The sequence below is a fragment of the Patiria miniata genome, unplaced genomic scaffold (assembly GCF_015706575.1).
Source record: "Patiria miniata isolate m_02_andy unplaced genomic scaffold, ASM1570657v1 HiC_scaffold_19, whole genome shotgun sequence".
Classification (NCBI taxonomy): Eukaryota; Metazoa; Echinodermata; class Asteroidea; order Valvatida; family Asterinidae; genus Patiria; species Patiria miniata.
The window spans coordinates 9220793-9246810 of NW_024037057.1; the positions used below are offsets into that span (position 1 = coordinate 9220793).

Here is a 26018-nt window from a genome sequence, read left to right on the forward strand (position 1 = left end):
ATGCGCGCTTTAGCTTAAATATGACGTAAACAATTGAAAAGGACCGGTGTGTTTGCTGCCACCAATGTCTCAAAAGTCTTCCATTGAAATAGCTCTCACTTGCACAACATGCAAAAGTTTTTGAGTAAATTCTTTGCATCTGATGTGCAAAAGTAAATTATAAGAGTCTACAATAATTGTAAAAATCTACATAATCCACCTGATCACTTCCCCAATAAAGAAAGCTTCTGGCCAAATCATATTTTTCACAGTGATTTATTTATTTGAGGGCAGGGGAGGGCTGTATTTGTAAGGGGGGGGGGTTTGCAAATGGACCACTTGATTGAGAACTACGATATATTTTCCCAGCTTTGCCTTCATGGACTGTATGCTAGTCAATTATAGGGCTCGCTCAATGACGGCCATCTCTGTAGGAGAACTGCAAAATTTTGAGTATTTTACGCAATCAAGCACGCATTGCGCAGTATTGAAAATGTTCCAAACACTCACGCTTTTTGCTCGACATGTGTTCGAAATACATGTACAACGCAGCTGATGCGGGTATAAATGCAAGTTGACGCTCAAAATGCTGATGCACGTGGATGGTCAGTAGGAAATAACGTCATTTGAACAACATACTTGGAACCAACTTTTAGAAGTTAACTCTCATATCACTGGTTATCAATAGCCACACATACATTTTTGTATCACAATATACAGCAGGGAACCAGGAGAGGTTCAGTCCGCTCGTAATTGGACCGATAACCTATCGCACTTCAAAATCGGCGCGCAGGACGCAAGTTACATCACAAATCAATCACCCGAGATCATTAATCGAACTTGCAATCGTAAAATTCAACGATGCATGTACACATACATGTACTACGAGAATCCTGCAGTTTTACTCTCTAAGCACTGAGGGGAACTGTGACGCAAACAAAAATCAATGATCATTACAGAAACATAATCACACTGACCTTTAAATTTCACATGTTTTTTTCGCTTTGGTATCCACAGGAGAACAAAAACGGAATATTTGAAACGTAGAGAAGGAATTTTCACTTGCAAAACATGATACGTGTATGGGGTAAGGGACTCTTCAATTTTCTGATCTAATGACAAAGACTAATGAATCAAATGTATTTATTTACATTTTTTAGAATTTTATACCGAAGCATATTTGATAAGGTATGTACGTCACATTTATATGATAAGTTGGTTTACAATTCATCAACTGTCTAAAAATAGCCCAGACAGCGGTGACCGGAAATTAAAAACACTTAAGGGTGATGAACAATCGCCTGGTAACCAAATGTACATTGTGTAAGCAGCCTACATGTACGGTACGTGTATGAGTTTGTGGAAACATAGGGCCAACATGAACATGGAACGGTAGTCTGGCATGGCCATGTATTTTCCAACAGGTAAAGCATATCCATATGTGTATATTTACATTCATCACTTGTGTACACATTCTGCGCATTATGTACACATAACACATGATACAATTTGTGAGTGTTCTTGAATGTTTATTTGCAGTACATGCGTCCTTACAAAGCTGTGTGTACACAGAATTTTTTAAGGATAGCCGCCAGACTTGGAAGGTTATAATGGGACAGTTTATGCTGCCCCTCCCCCCCCCCCCCCCCCCCCAGTTCGTACACCGTAGTTCAAACTATCTCAGGATGCAATGGGCAGAGCTCCTATACTTTCATATCACACTTCCCATATTTCAGTAAAAGGGTCCATATACACGTTTGTGCGTAAAAAGTCAGGATTTTGGGACGAGATTTGACCAATCTTTAAGAATAAGAGGACTTGGGCCAACACACCTGATGCTCAGGTGACTTCGTCGGGCTAAAATTAGTCGTAGGTACTCTGTACCTGAATGTGCACAAACCGATGCGGGCATACAGTGTGATTACTCCTCCAAAGACTGGTTAAAAAGCGCCACCTAGAGTTCGCGGTACCCATACACTCCAAACCAATTGATGTACGTACAGTATGTATGTATACGGTTTGTACAATATTAGTTATCTTGCGAGCGCGAGTGGAACACGGAATAATGTACATGTAGTGCGTCTGTGTCCGAGTGGTATGTAGGACACAGACGCACTACATTTTCCGTGTTCCACGAGCGCGAGCGCGATAACGAATTTATCTTCAAGCAAACTTGACGCACAGTAAAGTTGGAACACGCAACCTTACTGGTACGCGCAACTTTTGAATTCACAGTGAATTGTGCAGCACTTATCGCGTCGCATAGGCTTACAATAGCGCAATACGCGGAGTGCGGTATGGACCGTGGACGTGCGGTATGGACCGTGGCCGTGCGGTATGGTTATATGTAGCACGACTCAGTGGCATGATGGACGTAGGCCCTATTTTCAATGATATGCCCTGTAAGATTATCACCTGATTCACAAAGATGGCGGCATCTGTGAAACCTGTCTATGACCGACTGCCATGATAATGCTTTCTAATTCTACAGGCATGCAACTTGGAATTTAGAAAAAAAATGAGGAAATTCCAAAACACACAAAACTCTGTACAGTTTTTTTTAATTTGTAATGGCATTCATGAGAAGTAAAAAACAAGGAAATCAGCAGATCCGAGGAAAAGTTGCATGCCTGTTTCTCCTTTAAAGGGAAGATACAACATTTGCAAACATCAAAAAACGAAATGATCAAATTATCACGAAATATCTCACTGGATTGTTAGGGATTGACAGTCTAAAGCATCCTGTAAAGTTGCGGCTCCTGGTGTGCTGACATTTTCAAGAAAAAGTGTATTTTTCCAATCAATGCTGTCGGCCGACTAGCGTTGGAGAAAACTGGCTTTTTTTTCAAAAAGTGCTCCTAATTTTTCATCTTTAGTTCGCCTGCGTTTTCTGCATTTGATTACACACCTGTGAAGACTACAAGCCTGCTAGACTGATTCTCATGATCTTACAATTCCCCAAAGTCTATGAATTGCACCGGTTCATCTTACATAACCATTTATTTCTGAAAACTGCAGCAAAAGCAAATGTTGTACATTCCCTTTAATTTCCTGACACCCTGTGGTTGATCACATATCAGTAGGCCAGTGTGTACTTCCTGGTTTAAAGGGGCTTGCTACAATGTACGTAGAAAGCACACTGCCAAGTTTCAAGTCAGGAGCTGATATCACCAAAAGATTGTTTTATCATTAGAAAATTTAGCTTAGCAATATCAGAATACCAGCAACAATATCAAGTGATGATAAAATGTCTCAAAATTTTACATAAAATAGAACTGATCTTTGACATTTCTACAGATAAGTCAATGTTTGCAATCACTACAACTGACCTCTCAAAGCACAGGCGGCCCAGACTTAATACACACATTTATAAGGGGAATGTACTATGGGAACATGTATTCTGCCTGGAATTTCTAGGTCAATATGCAATGAAAACACTATCTACAGGGGCTCAAGCTAGGATATATTTGGCTATCTGAAATGGAAACCTTAAACTGGAAAGTGCATGACGATTGATTGGTCACATTATTATCAAAAGGTGTTAGCCTCTCTCTGAAATTACTGACGCTGTGAGGCTGATTGTCTGTCCCCATTCCAACAAGATCAGATTGCATGTTTCAAAAGTAAAAAGTTAAAGGGAATATACATACATCATTTGCAAACATCGAAAAATAAAATTACCAAGTTTTTACAAAATACCTTACTAGGATGTTGGTAAATGACAGTCTAAAACATCCTGTAAAATTATGGCACCTGGTGTGAAGTCATTTTCAAGAAAATGGTGTTTTTGTATACATTTCCAATGGTGGTCGGCCGACCACCGTTGGAAAAACCTAACTATTTTTCAACAATTGCTCCAACTTTACCTTTTTTCCAGTCCAAATTTTGTTTGCTATTGGTGACATGTTCCTGAACGGGTGAAGGCCAGCTAGACAGGTTCCCTTACTTCACAATTTTCAGGCATCTATAAATTGATCCATTTTATCTTTACATGTACTGGAGTCAAGGAACCAGACTTCTTGAACATTTTAGTTTTTCTTGTTTTTTCCAGCATTTCGAACACAAAACTTCAAACACGTCAGTTTAACAATATTTGATCTATTAATTATCATGATTATACTAACCCCTCAAATTGTTCATTACTGAAAATTACAGCAAAAGCCAACGATGTACATTCCCTTTAAATACGGCTGATCTAAGATACGGCTGATCTAAATTACAAATGTACATGGCTATGGCTTGAATCACACATGTGTCTATGGGAGCAGTTCAAGCCACTTCACATCCAGACATGTGTATTACTGCAGTGCTAGTCCTAGCCCCGTAATTCAGATGCAGGTGAAGTCTGCAGCATTCATGATATCGAACTCAACCTTTATCAGGGTGGTGATCAATTCTATTTCATCGCACCGTGCTGACGTTAAGTGAGACAGACACTTGTGTGTGGGAGGAATGACAAGTCAAATAGGGTATTTGATCATGTCCACCGATGGAAAATAAATGTAAAAGGTGCAACTTGTGTGGGGTGTTGGGTTTTTTTGGTGTACATCTGTTGCTGTTGATTTATTTCAAAATGTAGCTGCAGAGAAATCACACTTCTGTGCAGTATTTTTATCAGGTTCTCATACAGACCTACCGGTATTGTCGGGTCAGTGCAAAAACATCGTATTCGTAACTCAGTTTTTAGTCATTTTGAGAAAAGGGCATCAATAGTTTTGCGGTGGCTGGCTAAATTTGTGCATTTCATTAAAGCTATAGTCCATCATTTGTAATTAGTGCACTTTGTTCGTTTGAAGCAATAAAAGTTTTCAAAATCTAATGAAGGATACTGAACAACTTACTTGATAAAGTTTCAGCTCAGCTTCAGCTTCATATTCCGAGAAAAACAGCATTCTTGGATCTCAATCATGTCAATTTAAAATCAAAAGTTGCTAAATCATGTTTCGAATTGTTTTGAATTGCAGCTTTACGCGATGTCGCGCACTGATCCGACGAATTATAGCAACTGCGCGCGCCCGTGCGTTGTTCCAATGCGCGCTGCGCCGAATAACAAAACGAACAACTAATTTAAATTTTCCTACGGTGCTTCTTAAGAAGCACCGTTGGAAATGCCTTCTTTCGCTGATTTCTTCAAAATGACAGCTTGCCAGAAAGGATAATTTCACAGGGAGTTTAGTCCCCTTACTATCTTTCAACCAATATGTTTTTCATAAATAATTACGCCAGTTACTTTTTTGGATAGCTGCAAATGATGGACTTGGGCTTTACATCAGAAGATAATGTAACCTCATACCATTTATAATTTATTCAGAAACAATCATGTTCAGTAAGGTGAACTCTTTGTTATCCCGCGTGATTAAAGATAAAAGAACTTTTAAATGAATGACATCAGCATACAATGTTTTTGCTTGAGACGACGCGCTATGTTTATTTTGTCAACATGTCATAACTTGTCGAGATACAATGTTTTGGCATTAACAGACAATAACGCTGGGTTACTTTAGCACGTAGGGCTTAAATCGGGTAACGTCACAAAATATTTTTACTCTATCCCTAAAAAAATCTCAGAATTGAACAGGCCTGCTTATATAATTTACAAGAATGTTCCCAGCAGCATCTTATTCAGTGTAAAGTCTCTAGTTTAATATTTCTCGTATTTTCCATTTATTTCATTTGTTTCTCGTATTTTCCCCTTACTTAATTTTTTTTTTACAAAATCATGGCGAATTTCTAATGGCGATAATTTGGTTTAAAAAAAAAATGCAAAATATTAACTTATAAATATGGTGTCACATCGACACAAAACAAGAATTTCGATGACTTTTGAGATACAACGTATTTGCTTGCATGTCCAGGTTCGTAACCTAGATACAACCTTTTGACTGTAATAAATTACTTCATGATAACGCAATATTTTGTATAGAACTCTCCTGTAATAATCTGTGGGTAAAATTAATCTTAAAAAAACAAACACAAAAGCTGAATTTTGATAAATTTGTCAGTTACAACTTTTTGCACTGACACGACGATATACGTACATGTACATGTATGTTTTGATCAACATGACGAATTGATCAACTTCAGTAGTGTAGGGCATGCCGTTTGTGATGCACATTTTAAAACAAAAAATGTATATTGCTTGAATATAAGTAGGTGGGTTACATACATGTACGTCCGCCGATTAAAATGTATTCATTTGCACAGTACTCAAGACTTCGTAACTAAATTTCATTTCACAATATTTAAATTCAAGGTCTAAGAATAATGATCAAATTATCCTCAAAGGTATATTTTGACATTGGCTATATTCTTAAATTCAGGGTTAATTTGATATGGTTTCATATTCAACCCTAGCATTAGCTTTGAATACACGTACAAAATGTATGAATCCGTGTATGCTATTTGACAACAAAGACATGTAGTGGATATTTGGCCTTTCTGACTTTCTTTTACTTTTTTAGTAAATTCTATTAAATCCACAGATCGTACAGTGCCCTCTTTGATGCGATATGAGTAGGTCTACATTATAAGGTATTAAATTACCACCATCGTTCGGAGCACGTGTGACCGAGTTAGATATAAAACAGCTCCTAGTTTTGTCAAAATGGCATCTGCCATGTCTGCATGACATTTGCGACTCAGCCCTGCTCACCAATAATTTCACTTGTCACCCAGATTGTAGGCATGGTAGGTACCACTATCTTTAACCTCGAACTCGAACTAGTATTTTTGTGGCCGTTTTTAGCCATGCAACTTGAAATTTAAAAAAAAAACACGAAAACTTCAAACCATACAATTACAAGATTTTGTACAGTATTTTTTCAATTTGTTATGGCAATTCGTGAGAAGTAAAAAAGGCGAGAAAATCAGCGGATCCGAGGAAAAGTTGCATGCCTGTCATGCCTGTGTTTTTAAGGGTAAAATACACATAAACAAATTGTGTCAAGCATTTTGCCCGACCGTAACAATTTTATCACGATACTGGTAATACACAACGTCAATGGGCCACAGGCCCGGCCAACGCGCGCTGAAAACTCACCGGTAGAAATCTGCCGCTCCTCCGGGAAGGTCGAGAAGGAGACCGTCTTCTTGCGGGACCTCCTTCGGGTCGTATCCTTGATCAGGCTGGATCGTCTCGGCAAGGTGGGCTCTGATTCTGTCGAACCTCCTTCCTCGGAAGAGATGGAACCATTTTCTTCCTTGACCATGGACAAGGGACGAAAGAAATCCGAGTTTTCCAGGGGGCTTTCCGGCTCGCATGATTCGGCAGTGGCCATCTTTTTCCGGAATTATTATCATGCGAGTTTGTGCGTGTTTGTTGAATGTTTACGTGCTGACAGCTGTCAGTAGGGCCGCGCTGGTGACCAGTAACTCACATGTCCATTGAATTCTGTCTGATGATGGGCACCAGGCTGTTCAGGTTTGGAGTAGTGGCCGACAGAGGGCGATATATGAGTAACATTGCTTTAAGCTTTATTTTTGTCGTTTATCAAGCGCGTTTATAAAACATGTAGAGAAAAATTCGTAATTTTGAAATGAAATCATTTAAAGGTTTATTTCAGCCTTCAGTTGCCGAATCATTAACACGAAACTAAATCTTTTAAGAAAAAGGTATTTTTTTTATTTCATGAAGTTAATCCATGGGCGAGCCCATAGGACGACTCAGGAGGGCGCCACATAGGAACCATTTCTTAGGTCTAAAAATACTTTGTCATTGTCTAAAGATGCTACGAAAATTCAACTTGCCAATGCATTTTGACATGCTTAAAATTACTCCAGAAATTAAATGAAGCATTAATTTTTAAGTTCTTGGGCATTTTTTTTAATTGTATATAAAGAACCACAGCACCGGTCCAATGGCAAACGGGCAATGCACCCCATGGCTTGACTGGATTGGATCCATATGCAGAGGGCGCTTAGCGGCCTCATCTTGAGGAGGTGATATTCCTGGGTTTCGGAACTCCCCGCCCTCCAGGTAGCGGTACTTTCCTCGCCTTCCAGCGCTGTGACCCGGGTTCGAATCCCGACTGGGCCAATATGTGGATTGGGTTTTCAGTCCCTGCCTGATTCCGTGGGTTTTCCTCAGAATATTCCTCTGGGCTTTTCCTTCCACCTCTCAAACTTCTCATTGCCTTCTCTCTACAGGTTTCTTCAGGCTTGCAGCTACAGTGCAGGGCAATTTTGAGGAATTCTTGGTTTCAATACCAGAAAGAAATACATTTTTTTTAAAAAATGACCCGTTGCCACTTATAGAAGCACAACAAACAACCGTACAGATTAAGGAGACTAATCAAATCGTCAAGCAGAGCCAATGAAATATGATTTAATAACGGGATATAAGTTTTGAAACTATCGATAAACAACGAACATCGAACGTACATACGAGTATCTCTTTGTAATTAATTTTTAATACACTTATAATACACCTTAAGCTTTTGACATGACAGGCCTACAATATAAATTAGCTCACAGAAATTTTAAAAATGAACCGACAATTATTTTCATGATATTTTTGGAAACAACTCTAGCCCCCTCACTAACAGACTTCACATTGTAATACAACCAAGTATAGTTTTCACTTTTTTAAAATTCAAAATTGAAATTATGAAAAAATCTTCAGCCGCTTTCGATGCGTAGATCTTGCTGGGATATCAATCCACGCTATAGCAGTTGGTAGGATCGATCTATGAGCCAATGTTTATAACTCGAATGACAGAAATGATCACTAAAAGGTTTATGATTGCTTGTTAGTGTCAGACAAACTCGAACTCAATGTCTCCAATGACTTCGTCTTCATTTCAGTCGTGAACCTAGACTTCATCAACTCGCTATTCAGGGCATGACGCCTGTTCACTACCACGGTATAGACGGTGTACAGGTACGGGTTGAGGGAGGAGTTGATGGGTAGAATGAAGACCACAATCCAGGCATACATATCTGGACCGATATCCACCGCCCCAGTCTGTGACAGAATTCCCATGATGATGACCGGCATCCAGCAGGCAAAGTCCGTCCCGACTATCAGCGCCATCTTGATCGCCATCTTGATCTCTCGGTCGCGGTGTGCGGAGTTACGGACCCTGGAGGCTGTGCGCTTGACCTTGACAAAGATGGCGACGTAGCAACCCAACACGACCACAAAACAGAGCAAATTGACTCCGAGAAACAGAATGATGGAGTAGATCCAGGCAGGCTGGTTCCCCTGACCAACAGGGATCGGGATCGTGTTGGAGTCACCAAGGTTGTGCTGTTTGGTATCGTAACTAGTCGGGACTGTGGTTAAAGGTAGACCGATACAAACATCTGATAGGCCGTACACCTCCGAGTCAGAACCAACAAAGACGGTAGGCCCGACACTCACACACACCGCAGCCAACCAGATGATAGTTATCATTACAGTGGCTGACTTTTGCCTAATTCGAAACCGACTGAAGGGGAACACGATGGAAAAGAAGCAGTTGAGACTGATCAAGGTGACGAAGAATACGGAAGCCTCGCTGGAAAGAACCGACAACACCCCAGCTATCTTGCAGACGATGCTAGACCGCCATTCACTAGCCTCGTTAGAGTAATCTTCGCCAAAGTGTATATCAGCCCCGGCTATAATCAACATGTACACCCCCATCATCAGGTCAGAAATCGCCAGATTGAAGACGAAGAAGGAGTGTGTCCTCCTCCCGCCCTTTTCTTCGCCCTGAAAACACCTCCAGATAATAACCACCGCGTTGCCGATGAGGGCGCTCAGGCCCAGAACCCACATGGAGACGCGTAGTAGTTGGTTCCTCATTAGGTCGCCGCAGAGGTTCAGCGGTGGCTGAGCTTCTGTCGTCTTGCAGTTAGTCACTGGAAAATGCGGCAAGAGTTCAACAAACTCACAACACAGGCGGTAGTCGTCTACATACCTATATCAGAAACGAGGCAAGAAAAGTCAAGGTACATTGTCTTCAGTTGAAAAGGAATCCGATGTTATAGGCTTTGTGCGGTGGAGTATTGGTAGAAAACTGTGGATGCACTATGAGAAGTGACTTAGAAGTAGTTCTAATGACAATCGCAGCTCTAGCCGAGTTAACACATCTATTTATTTCATTTCTCCTTAACAAGTCATCACTTCATAACCCTCAAATAGCCCCTATTTCATAAAGGATGCAAATTGTTCTAATTCATGAAACTGTTTTGGAAAGCCACTTACAACATTTCGAAACTCTCGAGATCGGTTAATGCATCCTTCTCGACCTCAACTGCAGTTTTGAGGGACGATTTGCCTCGGATCAGTACCCTGAAAAATAATGGAAATCATTCAAATTGGTGCCCTCATAGAGTTTTTTTTTAAATATTACATCACAAGAACTTCTTATCTAGACATCACAACGTTTATGTAAGACAGGAAGATTGCAAACGACTGCGACTGCGCTTTAGTACACGATAGACATCTCTGGAACACTTTTACGTTTGTCTTTATTGATACAAAATGGCAGAAGATTTCAACTAAGGTAAGAGCGCACCATTTTATCTATACGTCGCGCATTTGCCCAGGCCGTATATTATACAAATATTGAATGCTTCGAGTGGTGTAGTAAAACTAGGCTCCCGAGGTGATCCATGGACATTCTATTTTCCCGAGGCGAAGCAGAGGGAAAAAAGAATGCTCCATGGATCACCTCGGGAGCCTAGTTTTACTTCACCACGAGATAAAGCATTCAATATTTGTTTTATAACACTTCACCCACAGATTCTGCTTGATTTTAATATTTTAAATTATTTAAATCTGAACACAGTTGAAATAAACTTCAATTTCAATACAAAATTGGTGGAAAATGTATTTCTCTCTTCCAAACTACCCCTTCGCGAAATGTTTGAACCCAACTCTGTGGCGCGCTCTCTTTTGGAACAAAACGCGCTGCGTGCAACGCGCAACGCGCACACCAGCATCCATTTGCACACAAATACCGCGCCGTGGAAATAGTACTTTGGTTGCTAATGGTATAGTACTTTGGTTGCTATGCGCATAGTACTTTTGGCCGTGCACAGAAAGATAGCAAAATTAGAAAGTAACATGTGACTCGCTCTCGGCCAATCAAGACACAGAATCGGTGGGTGAGGTGTTATAATCTCAACTATACATTTATATCCGGGACGAGTTTGCTGATTATTGTATCGGGTATAAGTTGCAAGATGCTGAACAACTTCCCCGCAATCTTCCCGCAATGACGTTATCATGAGTGATCAACCAGTTGCAAAAAATGACGAAAATTTCCGGAAACCGGAACAAGCAGCTTCTTCCGGACACAGTGAATAATTATACACGCAACTTGTCCCGAAGTCGTCCTGGATACGAATTGAGATGGGGCTTATCCGCACTGATCTCTATATAAAGACTGGATAGCGGTTATCCATACACGAATCACACAGTAGACTTTGCATATTGACCAATTCGCCCCCGGTCTCACGAAGATGGCCGCGTATATTACAAACGTTCTACGCGCATATATCGCGCGCACTGTCTGAAGAGTTGACGCGCATTTTGGTCACGTACACGTATTATGGTGTTCTAAAAAGGACACATTTCCGCAGTGATTATTATTTCCAAAACGCCGAAAAAGGAACTGCCGCATTAAAAAAAAAGTAAACCACGACATAAGAAAAATTGTAAACCGTGGTCAGTGGTGGTGGTCAAAATATAATTCAAGTGAACCGCGATGTAACAAAAGTATTCATGATGCCTATAAAGACGGCGACTTGTCCTGTGTAGATCACCAGCCGCGGTCTCACCGGTCTCACCAATATGGCGTCAAATTCATTCATTGTGCGGCTCTTTATCTGCTATCCAGTCTTTATATAGAGATCAGTGCTTACCCGTCACGGCCAATGAACACGTCATCATCACGTGCTTTCAACTCAAATCACCACCGACAATCAGTGGTTTCGCAGCCATTTGAAAAACGCATATCAATGAAACATTGAATAATGACTTACATTATCTTCAGTTTCTTCAGTCCATTGAAGGCTCCGTTTCTGATCCAATCAAAGGACATATTCTGAGCCAAACTGTGGAGTAGGCAAAGGGAGACAATGTAATGCCAGATACAACTTCGCACCCAATAATATGAAGCCTAAGTCTAAAAACCCTTTGATTCAGCAGCCATCTAGGATGTTTTTGTTCAGCAAAAAATCGATGTCTACTCATGCGTATAGAAAAAGCACGTCCTGAAAGATGGCTGCAATGCAAAAGATCTATCAGAGCTAAAACCGTATAGATTCTGTGTTGATGATCAAAAGAGGTAAAGCAAATAATAATTGTCTGATTTTATTAAGGCCAAAAAAAATAATAAGTCGGTCTCTGGTCAGCGCGCGCGTCGATTTTAATCTTGAGCGTCAATCTTTTTTTTTCCAAAATGTTCCGGGGTAGCTCCAACAGCGCCCTCTATTGCCGCACCTCCTCAATTTTTTTTTACCAAAGAGCACCAAGGAATGGGAAATTGCACCAAGGCAAATGATCGAGAGCACCAAGGCAAATTATGGAGGACACCAATGTACATGAGAACACCAAGTAGCAAAATAGTACCCCAGCTTGTCTGTACAATCCAAGCTTGAAGAAAAAAAAGCCCCCCCCCCAAAAAAAAAGCCGCGTCCCCGCGTTAATTCCGGAACTTTGGTCTGACCAGAGACCGAATATTATTTTTTTGGCCTAAAAGGTGATAAATATCATTATGTGCCACACGACCATACGATTGGTTCACTGAGGTTTATAAGCCATTTGTCAGGCTATATTAAAACATAAAACAACGATATTGATGGATGACACTTCTAGGTACTAACATCTGCAATCTTCTTAAAAAAGATCAAATGAAATCTGTAACTGGTGTAACATTCTTACAGGCTTTGCAGATCCTTCAACTCGTGAAACCAGTCCGCTTCAAAGCTTGTGATGAGATTGCCGGATATATTTCTGAGAATAGGATAAAAAAAAAGGACAGCTCTAATCCACATTCCAAATCATTCCAATCGAAAACAGAAACGCAATCAGTCACGTGGAATTTGACGAATGATTTAAAATATACATGAGCAATATTGCATCTGCAGAGCAACATCAGCAAATATTCTAAGATCGTTGCTCTGAAATTGTACTCACAACGTTGTTAGATTTTGTAGCCCATCAAACGTCCCAGGTTCAAAATTGCTGATGCTGTTGTTGATGAGACGTCTGGAATTGTAACGACAGACACAAACGAATGAAAGTAACATTTCTGCTCTATCAAAAGAGCAATGCGAGGCAATTTATACGACCAAATATATAGTATTATTACATTTTGGTTCTGAATCAGCATTTAGTAATCGATGTTTTTGTAACTGAGCCAAATGTCTAAGCAGCAGTAATAAGCAGAAATCGCTATTGATAACAATAGGCAGAAAACCACTTACTACCAATATATATCAAACTGACTGTAAGGCCAAAAACGTCTCCGGTTTTTGGCATGCGCGCGTTTCGCCGTAGCCATGCGCGTCGGCAAAATTAAATAACATGTTTTTTTACGATGTCTCAAAACCGCAAAGGTCACTGGCTTGGCTGGAATCCTGCTGCTGCTCAGTTTTAACGTGTTTTAGGGGGGCTACGATCGAGTATAAGCTTGATGTGTCCTCTCTGGGCTCCCATATATTTTGCACTAAATTTAGTCGGGCATTTATAGAAAAAAGAGGGGGGTGAAAAAAACTCGCGTCGCTACACTACATGAGGCAAGCTCCATACCAGAAACCGGATACGTTTTTGGCCTGAGCTGTTTTAACAAAGCAAAGTATGAACGCACTTAGCAGCTCTGACATTTGCCCCACACTGATCAGACTCAAGATGAGATATTGCAGTTTAAACTTACAATATTCTCAGTTCTGAAAATTCTTTGAAGAGTCCTGCATCCAGAACGCTGACGTTGGCGCCGGACAGTGTGCTGAATTCATACCAGTGGTGAGAAATAATGGTTATAAGATCATAATAAGTGAGGGAGCACAAAGATAAGCGTAGGTAATATAGAAGATCAAGGCTTGCGATGTGAAATCCATTAAAGTTTACAAAACTGACAATTTTTTTTCGACGCACCAACCATCCAACCAACCGACTATCGAGCAAAAACACATGCCTCTAATCTCAGCTATAATTAATACAAAAAGCAAGCCATTTTGCAATCAGAAAAGTAGGCTTACACATATCTTTGCAAATGGTTTTAGGATTAACAATATTAACTTACAGGTCCTCTACTTTTGTAGCAATACGTCCGATAGTAGTCTGATTCCAGCCGCCAATGCAGGCAACCTCAAAAATCCCATTCATCTTGCATTTGCACTCAGTGGGGCATCGATGAGTTACTGACAGAAATAATCAAGCGAAATAATTTAGGAACGACAGATTCTAATGAAAAGAGGCTAAGATTTTTAGGTACACGTACATAGCTCAGGAAATCAATTTCTGAAAGCCATTTACAGATAAAAATGACCTCATGAATAAAAACAAAAGTGAAACAAGCCTGTGCTTTTTTTTTCTGTGACAGCACAAAATGAGGAAAAGTTAGAAACAAACGAATACAAATTATCACATCTCTTTTACTAAATGAAAAAGAAACATTCGTACCACATTCCCGTTCGGTCTCGTCATCTGCATTTGGGCAGTCCGGGTTGCCATCACAAACCATGGGCCAGTAGATGCACTTCACTGAGTTGTTACAGAGGAAGAAGTCTGGACAGGACACCATTTCTAGACAAAAAAATACAACCAACAGCTGACCATTGCAGAGATTATATATGATTAGGATGAGCCCATGTTAATTTTGCAGACTTATTTCTTGAGCTGTGTCAAAATTATTCAGAAAAACTCTGCTTTTTATTTTGCTACAGTATTATTTGCAGCTGGTTTCATGCGCTATTTCACGAATACACTGCCAAAATAGCGGTGTTACATTGAACGCCGCTGGTATCTGCATAGGACCACTCGTGTAAACCCACACTTGTTGCACCGGTGCACTGCAAAAGCTGTAGTGTTAATTTAACACCATTCGGTATCTATATAGGACAACACCAGTAAAATTTAACACCAGGTGGTCCTATATAGATACCAATGGTGTAAATTTAACACTGCAGTTTTTGCAGTGTGTTAAAGTTATACCACAGGGTTTTTGTAGTGTTTGTTCTTTGTCTTAATGTGTTTCTGACGTACCACAGTCTAGCTCGTCCCGCCCGTCCGTCTGACAATCTACGAAGCCATCGCACCGAGCATCAACCGACAAACAGGAACCATCACCGCAATCAAACAGGCGCGCGTCTGGGCACGGTTTCTCAGCTGTTGCGAACGCAAAAGTAATGCATATTATGTTGGCTATTTCAAGCCTTACTTCGGGATTTTCCTTTGAAAAAATGGCATTTCTTTAAGTCGTGATCCTATTTTGGGTGAAGTTCTAAGGCTAATTCGGCCTTTACTCCTATTCAGACAGCAAATGGAATTAACCATTTCTAGAGAAACATTGTCCTAATGGCCATTTGTATCCCTTTCATTAAATAGCACAATTATAATGTTTTTAAAAAAAATTTGGAATTTTTCGGCAGATATTCTGGCACATTTAATTTTGCGATAATTTTAATTCATTCTACTAAGTGAAGTGTTCAAAATAGTTAATGCAGTTAGGGCAATAGTACTTACATTTCAGTGAATAATTACCATTCAGCATGAACCAAAACCCACTGTTCGTCACAGACAGATCAGAAATGAAATGAACCTTCACTGTCGTTGCATTGAAGGCGATTGTTCGCACTTTGGTGGTGCCGTCAAGCTCAAACGCTTCGGTCGAAGCATTGACGAAAAACTGAACTTTGTCACTGTTTCTCTCTGTATCGAACTCTTCGATCGATACCAGTATCGACTCCGATTTTCTCGCCACGATCTCCCAAATGCAATGGATATCATTGGGGTAGTTGGAGGGGTAACCCGGTGACGTGAAAGAAACAGGATAGCTCCAAATACTGTAGCGACCCATCCCACATTCATCTTTGAGAAAATAAAATAAATGAAACAATTTTTCAAATAACATTGAGAACAATCATTATAGAATTAATTTCGTTGGTCACGCCATCTTAGAGTTGGAATACGTTTGAATGTTTGTCGTTTACACCATGAACACTAGAGGGCGCCTTACCCCTTGAGCATAGTGGTCGGCCCCTCTCGGACGTGTCGTTTCTAACACAAACCAGTTCGTCCTTTTTGCAAGCAATTTCATCTTCTCCACACGAAACTAAAAATAAAAATGTGCATTGATAAGAAATTAAAATGCACAGATCGTCATCTATTCGCAAGCTTTTCCCTAAATAAATTTTACAACCATAATCACATAGACTCTAATTGTTAACAAAGTATTTCGAAAATCAAAGCAGTGTAACTTTCTTGAGACGAGGAGGATTAAAATATTTCTCTGTAAAACACAACATAATTTAATGGCAGCCGAAGAATAATACTGAAGTCAGTAAACACTTTAGTCTAAACTCAAGTCTTATTGAAAAGCATATGCTTACCATATTTGGCCGGTTTCTGCTCAACATTGAGCAAAAAGCCCTTCTTCCTAACACTCAGATCGGAAGTGAACTTTGCAAACATCGTGTTGCCACTGGACGCAAGACTAATGGGAAAATATTTCCTGAAATCACAAATTAGAGGACACACCTTAAATATCGTTTACAGTCAACAACGTCACTTCCGCCAAACCAACGCTCAATTTTTAAGAACTAAATTTCAAGTTAGTTTATGATAACTAAGAAAATGGGCCCGAAAACACAATTGTTTCCACAGGATCCAAATATTTATGAATTTGAAAATGATAAAAATATTTGAAAATGATAAAAATATGGCAAGCAAATACTATAAATGACATTGTTTTAAACTTAAATGTGCTGTTCTTAATCGATATCATTTTTTGCATGCAAAAACTGGAATTCGGATTATGCGATTCAAAGACCCGTTGTTACTTTATGAGTGAACGTCCGATGCAATCAGGCAACAGATGATAACGTCACCTCGCGTTAAACAACAACCACACCTTAAGATTGTAAAAGAATTGTAGGTATAAATGCAGCTTTGGAAAAGTAGGGCAACACTTTCCCGCAGGCTTTTGACATCACAATAGATTTCCAAACCTAACTTACCCACTTGCTTCGAAAATGCTGTCTTCGAATCCAACGCCATTGCTGCAAAAGAAGTAGTCGTAGCCTTCCTCGATTAGGAACTCAGTGAAAATCAGAACGATACGGTATCCCACTTCTGCCACCACCAACCAAAAACACTGCAGTTGATCGGGGTACTCGTCGATTGGCCAGCCGGGAGAGCTGATATTGAACGATCTATTTCCTGCTAAATCAAAAATGCCTTCACCGCACGGCCCTGTTGTGTACAACAATTAGAATAAATTGTTAGATCAAAGTCTAAAACTGTTACAAGCTTTTTTAAGTTGAATAACAAATGTTACTTTAAAAAAGTGATAATGAATGGGATGGAATGAGAACAGATATTCAATCAATTCAAAGCTTGAAAAGAATTTCGTGACAAGGGAAACTGGAATGACAGTACATTAGAAGGAATAAAAACGTTTCCCATAAATGTTGCATTATAATTTTCAAGTGAAGATGTTAAGTAGATTAAACAGCTCACGAAAAATGGATTAAGGAAGAAAACAGAAAATCGCACCGCAGTCGAATTCATCTGAGAAGTCCGCGCAGTCAATGTTTCCATCACAGAGGCGATCACTTGAGACGCACTGGTCTCCCGACCGGCAGTGAAACTCACTCTCAGAACAGTTACCTGTTTGCCAAATATAAGGTTAAGGCAAAGATCTCAGAATACCTTTCATAACAATGGAAACATAAAAACTTCAGGTCACTATCAATAAAGCATTTATAAGCGATTTAATTCACTTAACTGCAGAAATATACATGGTATAGCTATTCTTTTAGAACTATCACTTACCACACCCAATTTCGTCCGAATACTCTGGGCAGTCTGCCAAACCATCGCAGACGGCTGTTTCATGGATGCATGCGATGCCAGAAGAGCATCGCTGCTGATTCGGCAGACATTCTGAAACAACGATGAACTCAAAGTAATTGTAAACATTAGATTTGTATCCTTCACACGATATATCACTCTTAATATATGAATCACAGTTGACATATGTGAATCACTCCGATATCAATGAACTGTTTTAATTACACTTTTATTTGAAAACAAAACAACCGTCTAGATAGTGTTTGTAAACATCAAATATTTCTGCAGAAATGATATCTCCTGCCAAATCCCTAAACTTACCAACATCGGTGAATTGACGAACGTCAATTGCCAACACATCTGCATAACCAGATGTAAAACATTCCTTCACGATCACCATCACCGATTCATTGGTAGAAATGGAAGTCGGGTAGTTAGTCTTCTTGTACGAAGAAGCACTGCCGACCGTCCTTATGGTCCGGATCTTGTCCAGGTCATCGGGATCGGAGGTCGTAACAAAGGTCACGCGGCACAGTCGTGGGAGCTTTTGAATGTTGGCCTGAATTTTGGTCCCCACGTCTGATTCCACCTTCCATAGACACTCCACTCTGGGGTTATTGTGCTCAATCGCATACGTGACGTTAGGACGAGTGCGTGTGGTTTCATTCCCACAGTAACCTGCGAGTATCAAAGTCGAACTATCAAGCGACAAATCCAAGCTCATAATTACCCGACTCCAACCGGTCTTGAACAGAGTATTTACCGGCCAAGCACATATTTATTTCCATTCATAAATATCTTTCCAGTCAATAAAATCAAACCTTTTCGGCCCACTTAAGTCAAAAAAGTTATTTAAAAAAAAAACATAAATTTGCCACGATTTTGTTTAACAATTTTACTTCATGTTTTTCGAAGCACCTCTCGGGCTATACAATGGAATGTCCATATCCCGAAAAGTCGCAAACATCTCCTTTGTCTCAATGTATTGAGATTGGCGCGCACGTTGGCGCGTACTGCGTAGTGTTGCGCATGCCTATAGCCTACGGGAAAAGGCACTGGATTTTCTAGGAGTCCACATTTTATGTGACACTGGAAAAGTCTTTAAGACCAACCAGCCTTTATCACCCGTTTAAAACCGATCATGGGATAGGCTCTCGACCAGTGGGAAAGTAAACTGTCTTAGGTGTTTATGGATAAAACCAATCCTTTATCATGCTGCCACCATTTCAGTCATGTTCCCTGTATCCTATAACAGTACTGAATGATAATGTTTTTGTGCAAAAAGGAACCAGACTATTTTTTCTTCCAGCCTCGCTTTGGTTTAAGTTGGAAATAATTAAGATGGCCGTAACATGATAATGGTCCATAAGGACCCTTCTATAGCTACCAACCAAACCATTCAAAACGAAACTTACCGCACAGAAACTCATCAGATCGGTCATAACAGTCAGCCTTGCCGTTGCATATTTGATAACGAGGTACACACTCTCCCGTTAATGCACACTCAAAGTGATGCTTCTCGCATAGACCTATACAATCCAGAATGATAAAACATATAGTGGTGGCATTTACTATTATTTTTTAATTTTGAGGTTAAATTGATTACATTATTCTGTCGAAAATGAAGGAAAGGGTTCCTTAACATTTGCCCAAAAACAGGTACTCTGCTTACATTAAAGCCAGTGTATAGAAACATCATACATGAAACAGTTAGTTTGGGTTCGAAGAATGTGAGAAATGTCAGCTAATTGGTCAATCTGACTACCCAAGATCAATGAGCTAGATACCCGTTTTATTGAACGATTCTGAAAAAAAAGAATCATGTTATATAATGGAAAGGTGGATTATTTTTGTGTGTAGGTTTTCCGGGATATTGAAAAACATTTTCCATTCAAATTCACCAACTCTAACATTCGATTTCGTCCGAGAAAAATTTCACGCGCTTTTAACATTTTAGTCAACAAATCCAATTTAGTCATTTACTATTCCATTTCATAGTTCGGTCAACCTCTTTAGTCACTTGGTCGAGAATATTCGTCATTACAGATCAAATTCGTCTAAGCTGTTGCCGAATGGCAGCATTCAGAGATCAAACTCGTCATATATAAATCAATTAGGCGTATTTGATTTTTGAAAAACAAGATTTAGCGTGGACGAGACGAAATCGAATACGTCGGGATGAAAACGTGCGCTCATTGTTTCAATTTGCTTGAACTGAATTTGAAATTGTCTGACAAAAGACGAAATTAAAACATAGGAAGTGCACTAAATCAACAAATTTGAATATAAGAAACGAGGAATTCTAATAATAAACTGGCCGAGAAAACCAATAATTAACAATTGACAAACAGTATCTCTCTTACCACAGCCTAGTTCGTCTCCGTATCCAGGGCACTCCCTCTCGCCATTGCACACATGAGATGCGTTCTCCAGACAACTCAGGCCAGATGGACATGCAAACTCACTCACATCACAATCTTCAAGGAAAAAATGTCCAAAAGAAAAATTAAAAGAACGGCAAGAAAGGACTAATCACCAAAGAATCCCATCATGTTATTACTAATTGCACATCATTCAGCAGTTTACTTATCAAATTTGCATCTGAAATGTGATACTAAACCTACCTGTGGTGTTGTAGGTAGTGAAGACCAGCCTCAACTCGCTGAGGTATCCATAACTTCTTGACAGCCCAAGAGTGAGCCACATTCCCTGACCACTCGATAAAACTTGAGCCGGTAAAAAGAACGATCCGGAATTCGTGTCCAGCACGAGAATTGGTATCTCGTTCACCGGATCGTATCCGTTGCCAACCGTTAGGACTATCTGGTTCCCGCTGAATTTCTCCACCACTAGCCGGATTCTGGTTCCGGCAGGCTCCGTCAGGCGCCAGACGCACTCGAACTGCATCGGTTCTTCATTGTAATGGGTTACCATGACGCCGTCTGACGAAGAGTTATCCGGAACCGGTCCGTCTGATCCGGGATATATCCCGTAGAATCCGGTGAAATGAGTGGATGAGGTGCCGACAACTTGACTTGCATTTGCCAGAATGGTGAGCGGTTCCTCAAGATGTAAAACGAGATCTGACGCACCACAGTAATCTAGGTGCGAGTAAAGTTTGTTTCAAGTTTGTACCTAAGACATAAAACTAAGATGAAAAATGAAGATTTGTCGAAATAACAAAATATGGATGAGTATGTGGTCTGTATTATTGATGGAAAAAAATACTCATATAGGGCGCCATCAAGATACAAGTTAGGCCACACGTGCATTTGCATCTCTTTCGTGTCAACTCAAATTGAAAAGAAAAGAACCACAAAAAATCATACACCAAAACTGATATTTTTAATTACGATAAATACAGACAATGGTCAAATTTCAAACTAACAACATTTTTTTACTTGGAATCCTGAAAAAGACATCTACCAAAAGGGCGCCCTTAATTCGACAACTAACGTACAAGTTTACAAGGTCCATTCGTTATATGATTAAAACAGATTGATAAGATGTGTCCAACAATGTGTCCAACAACAGCACTGCATCCTTATTATACTCATGTCAGGATTAGTTTATAAAGGATTGCCATTTCGGACACAAAGTAATACATTGCCACCACTGTTTTCTGAATCTATCGTCATATACTCACCACAGTTACCGCCCTCATCCGTGTAATCTGAACAGTGGGCCTTGCCATCACATACAGCGTGCATTGGTATGCATTTCGAATCGATGGTGCACAGTACTTGCCCAGTTGCACATTCAACTGCAGTTTGAAAGGTAAGAAGTTTTACCGAAATAGAAAATAAATAGTGATGGTTTCACTTGTGTCATTACAAACACTGCCAGCAATAAATGGGCCTACATGTCTTGGGTAAGGATGTTCATGTCTTGAGTAAGTGTGCTATTACGATGATTTTCAACCACATCTTGGTAAAAATGTAATATAAGTTAAAAGTGAAATTAAATCCCCGGTGTATACCTTCCACACTTGTAAGGTTCTCCAATCGTAAAAGGATCGTTTGAATTCGTTCTTCGCCGTTGCCCAGATGAAAGAATGACGTCAGAGAGATCCAAAGATTCCGATCAAAGAAGAAGTAGGAGGAGCCGTTGTCACTCTTGAAAGTGCCACTGTCAATCTCCGTCAGTAAGGAGGAACGATTGCTGGTGTCGTGTCCCCGTCCGAAGGAGAGCTTCTGATAATTCTGTAGATTAAGAGAGAGCAGGTCTAGGAACACGACAAATGAGTCCCGTTGGGCGACGGTGATCAGCCACACACACTCCCAAGATACTTGGTTGTCTGGGATGGACACGCTGAGAAGATGCCGGTCATCGAGGGCTATGTCGCCATACCCACAGATCAAACCTGAAGGAGGCAAATACATGTAAGTGTCCGGGCGTATCCGGATGCGGGGGGAGGGGGTTGGAGCAGGACTGGCGTGGGAGAGCCGGGTGCTCATTCTTGTTTATTTTTCAATTAAGTTTTAGACAAGACGACAAATTATTTAATGAAATGAATACCAAATCTTACCTTATCACTATTTGAAGATTAGATTAGGACTTAAACTTATATATAACATTTTTTGTACAGCTTTGTTAGCTTTCGTGGCGCCATAATGACAAATTATAATTGAATACTCCATTCAATCAGCGCAAACAAATTGGTAAACTAAACAGATTGTTTGACCGACCGACCCTAATAGTATTTTTGATAGATATGTAATCGGAAGCAAAACCAACAATTCTGGGGGCCTTATCGAGTAAAAATTGTCAATATTGTATGCTTAGTAGCTCCTCAAAATCGGCCCAGCTCTAGACTGCGTGTTTTTGGTTGGGACTTGTAGAAAAATCGAGCTTTTTCATTTTGAGGATTACATTTTACAGAGAGGTTGAAGATAATTCTGGAAAAAAATACGAAGATGAAAAATATGTGAATTTTTCTGTCAACAACAGGTTTGAAGGAAATAAATTAAAATTGTAGAGTGTGTTTCAAAAGTTTTCTACAATTTCAGATACAAACTTATATTTGTGACTCGTGAGTAAGTAATCTTAGCAAACCCATCGCAGTAGTTCGTCTGATTCCTATAGGAATTGACATTTCTAATTAAGAAACAGTTCGACCTTGCTGAAGAAAAGGTCCCATCTATACTGCCCAGTTTACACAATTACTGTAATCGAGGCATATGCTGGCCCAAATTAAACATTTCATAAAAACAGGTGAAGTTGCAATCAATTAAGTGCTGTATTTATGCCGTATCTAATACAATGAGCCCCTTTTCTTCAAGTTCGTAACTATAATTTGGTGAAGTCTGGTAAGGCCGCGTAGGAGTTCTTACTCACGGAATCCATTGTTCGAGGAAATATGTTCTTATTTGGATAGTGCTGCACACAAACATCATTTGAGACCATCGTGATTAAATCATGCATTTAAATATACTCTACTCTGTCGAAGCTGACAGCACAGAAATTCGAGTTTAATCAAATCCATGTATATCATTTGCTGAAATCTAGGTTAATAGGTTGCTGTCTTTATTGGTGATTCGTAGATATCTCATCTGTTTAATCAATTTGAATGTTACTGTATTAAAGCATGGAGGAAAAAAAACTTCCTCCATGATTAACCCTAAACGGGCCGGGGCGGAATCCGCCCCCCCCCCCCTCAACTTTTCCCGCGATAGCTGTAAAATATATTTTTTTCGCGACCCGAGCCGTTATGACTTTTTAGCCTCGAACCTTGCGCATCTTTTGATACCAAAAACATAAAAATGTTACGGTATTTTACTTTCCCTGTAAGGAGAGTTGAGTAAAATGGCGGGGGAAAAAGAGCGCCTCTTGCGTATTAAGGAAGGTCCTTACCCGAATTGTCTGGATATGGTTGTACCTCACACGAAGCCGACGCTACAGCGCTGTTCGACAAGATTAGGTGTATTTCAATCTGACCCCGTGCAGTAAACATCTCTGCAGGAAGATTTTCACTGAACGAGTACAACTGTGGGGCACCGGGAACGCCATCACGCATCGATGCATAAATGGAGTTAGGCCAACTTTGAAAGAATTGGCACGCCGCCCGCAAACCCATCCGTTCTGTAGATGTTATATTCCAGCAGTACTGTTTGTAAAGCGAATGCTGAAAGGGATCTTGAGAGGATGTTGATATTGACAGGGTGTGGTTTGCATCTACGATGTGCATGTGTTCACAGCTCAACAACGCCACTGCGAAAAAAACGTTAACAATATTAATTTTCTTCTCAAGGCAGACCAAGCTATTGTCAGAAATTAAGCTGTAACATCCCAACCCAAAAATTACAAAACTCACTGTACTAACAGTGTAGTACGTATGACAAAAATCTGAAAGCAAATAATTTGTGAATTTTGACCCTATATTGTACCACATCCAAAGCACGCATGGATGGCACGTATGGATAAATACACTCAATCAAAATAGAAAGTCCCCCCTTAATGTTTTTTTTGTCTGACTCAAAAACGACTGGGCACATCTTGCTCAAATTACGACTGATCAGTACAGAAATTCCTTAGCAATCCAGTCATACTCTTCTTTTGGCCCAAAACAGTGATAATGTGTACACAATTATGCAATTTAGGCCAATGGCAATTGCTGCTGAAAAAGGGTGCACATCTGTATGATATGCGTGCAAGGTGAGCAGTGGCGTAGCCACCGGGGGGTGTGGGGGGGGGCGACCGCCCCCAATGAAACCTTGTCGCTCCCCCCAGTCCCCCCCCCCCCCCACTGAGATTTTGACATTCTAAAAAATATATCATTGATCTACATGACGCCATGGGCGTCAATCCTGGGCGGCGGAGGGGGGGGGGGGACAGGGGGCATGTCTCCCCCCCCCCCCCCACACTTTTTGAAGGGTGGGGGACACAATATCAAATTCCCCCCCCCCCAGATTTTTGAACTCGTGTCTCATTTACAGGGCCCTATTATGTACTACAATGTATCTTTTGCTTAGAAAATATTGGTTAAAGTGGTCAGAAATTGCCTCAGATAGCACCACAGAGCATTTAGAATCCAACAATTTTCGGGGCCCTTTCGGGGCCCCCGAACCCTACGCCGTAAGGGCTTCGCGCTTTGCGCTTCGCGCTTCGCGCTCACATCAGTTCTGATCAAGGTATGTCCGCCCCCCTCCACTTTTGAGAAGCAATTGACGCCCCTTCATGACGCCCCCCATGAAATGTTCCAGCCCCCCCCCCCCCCAGCGCCCCCCCCCAACTGAAAAATTCCTGGCTACGCCACTGAAGGTGAGTGTGAACCACAATTTGCCCGTATAAAAAAATGCAACTGTTTTCGGTATCGTTTGTCATAAATTGCTTAAATTCTTACACATTATCACTGTTTTAGGCCAAATAAGGAGTAAGACTGGATTTAAGTATTGGAAGGGGGGACTTTCTTTTTTTGGTTGAGTAAAGGTCATGCAGCGAGGTTTTGGTTTATATATTTTACTTTTTCGATCTATTTATTTACTTTTTCGATCTATATATTTGACTTCTTTTTTTAATATATTTCCACCTTTATAAATCCAGATCTCGTGTGAGTGCAACTTGGCCATCACCGATAGTTCATGTACAAACAGAGAACTCTCTGTTTCATCAGGACTATCCGAGTAATTCACCGGCAAATCACGTACCTGCGAGTTGAAAGCAACGGCAGATAACCAACACGAGAAACAGCACACAACGACCCATCTCCACTCACTCGAGAAGCATTAATATGTTCTGGTGTAGAAAATGGGGAACAATTGCATTAATCAAAGGTCCGAAGCCATGAATTTGAAGAGTACTGAATTTTCCCCCAAAAAAATCAGAGAATAATAAAATAATAAACTGGTGAGCTAGTGGTAAGAGCAAAGAGATGGGTTTTGAGAAGCTTCTTGAAAATGTGGATAGATTGGGAGTCTCTGATGTGTAATGGGATCTTGTTCCATTCTTAAGGACCTGCAATGGAGAATGTTTTGTCTCCTGTACTCTTGGTGGTGATGGGTGTCTGTAAGCGGGACTTATCAGATGAAGACCT

At 40.3% G+C, this 26018-nt stretch overlaps 1 protein-coding gene across 1 annotated transcript; it reads right to left on the reverse strand.

Moving 5' to 3' along the window:
• Nucleotides 1–8413: 8413 nt before the first annotated feature.
• On the reverse strand, nt 8414–24173 carry LOC119725396. Its single transcript, XM_038196800.1, has 22 exons — nt 23840–24173; nt 21966–22349; nt 21633–21749; nt 20611–21087; nt 20350–20463; nt 19402–19515; nt 18308–18664; nt 17969–18079; nt 17690–17803; nt 17152–17386; nt 16525–16646; nt 16152–16247; nt 15659–16003; nt 15179–15301; nt 14597–14719; nt 14217–14334; nt 13848–13919; nt 13109–13180; nt 12854–12925; nt 11953–12024; nt 10169–10255; nt 8414–9881 (listed from the first exon to the last, which is right to left on the reverse strand). Exons 1-22 carry the CDS (start codon nt 24171–24173, stop codon nt 8714–8716), a joined length of 4827 nt encoding a protein of 1608 aa, XP_038052728.1. The 3' UTR covers nt 8414–8713.
• Between the last annotated feature and the right edge of the window lie 1845 nt (nt 24174–26018).

Excerpts from the sequence above, each read along its gene's own strand:
- LOC119725396 (XM_038196800.1), bottom strand. The coding sequence starts at position 24,173 with ATGCACATCGTAGATGCAAACCACACCCTGTCAATATCAACATCCTCT. Across the intron at positions 17,804-17,968 it reads TTCGGACGAAATTGGGTGTG|GTAACTGTTCTGAGAGTGAG; the intron begins GTAAGTGATAGT and ends TTTGGCAAACAG. Across the intron at positions 14,335-14,596 it reads CGAGACCGAACGGGAATGTG|TAACTCATCGATGCCCCACT; the intron begins GTACGAATGTTT and ends TATTTCTGTCAG.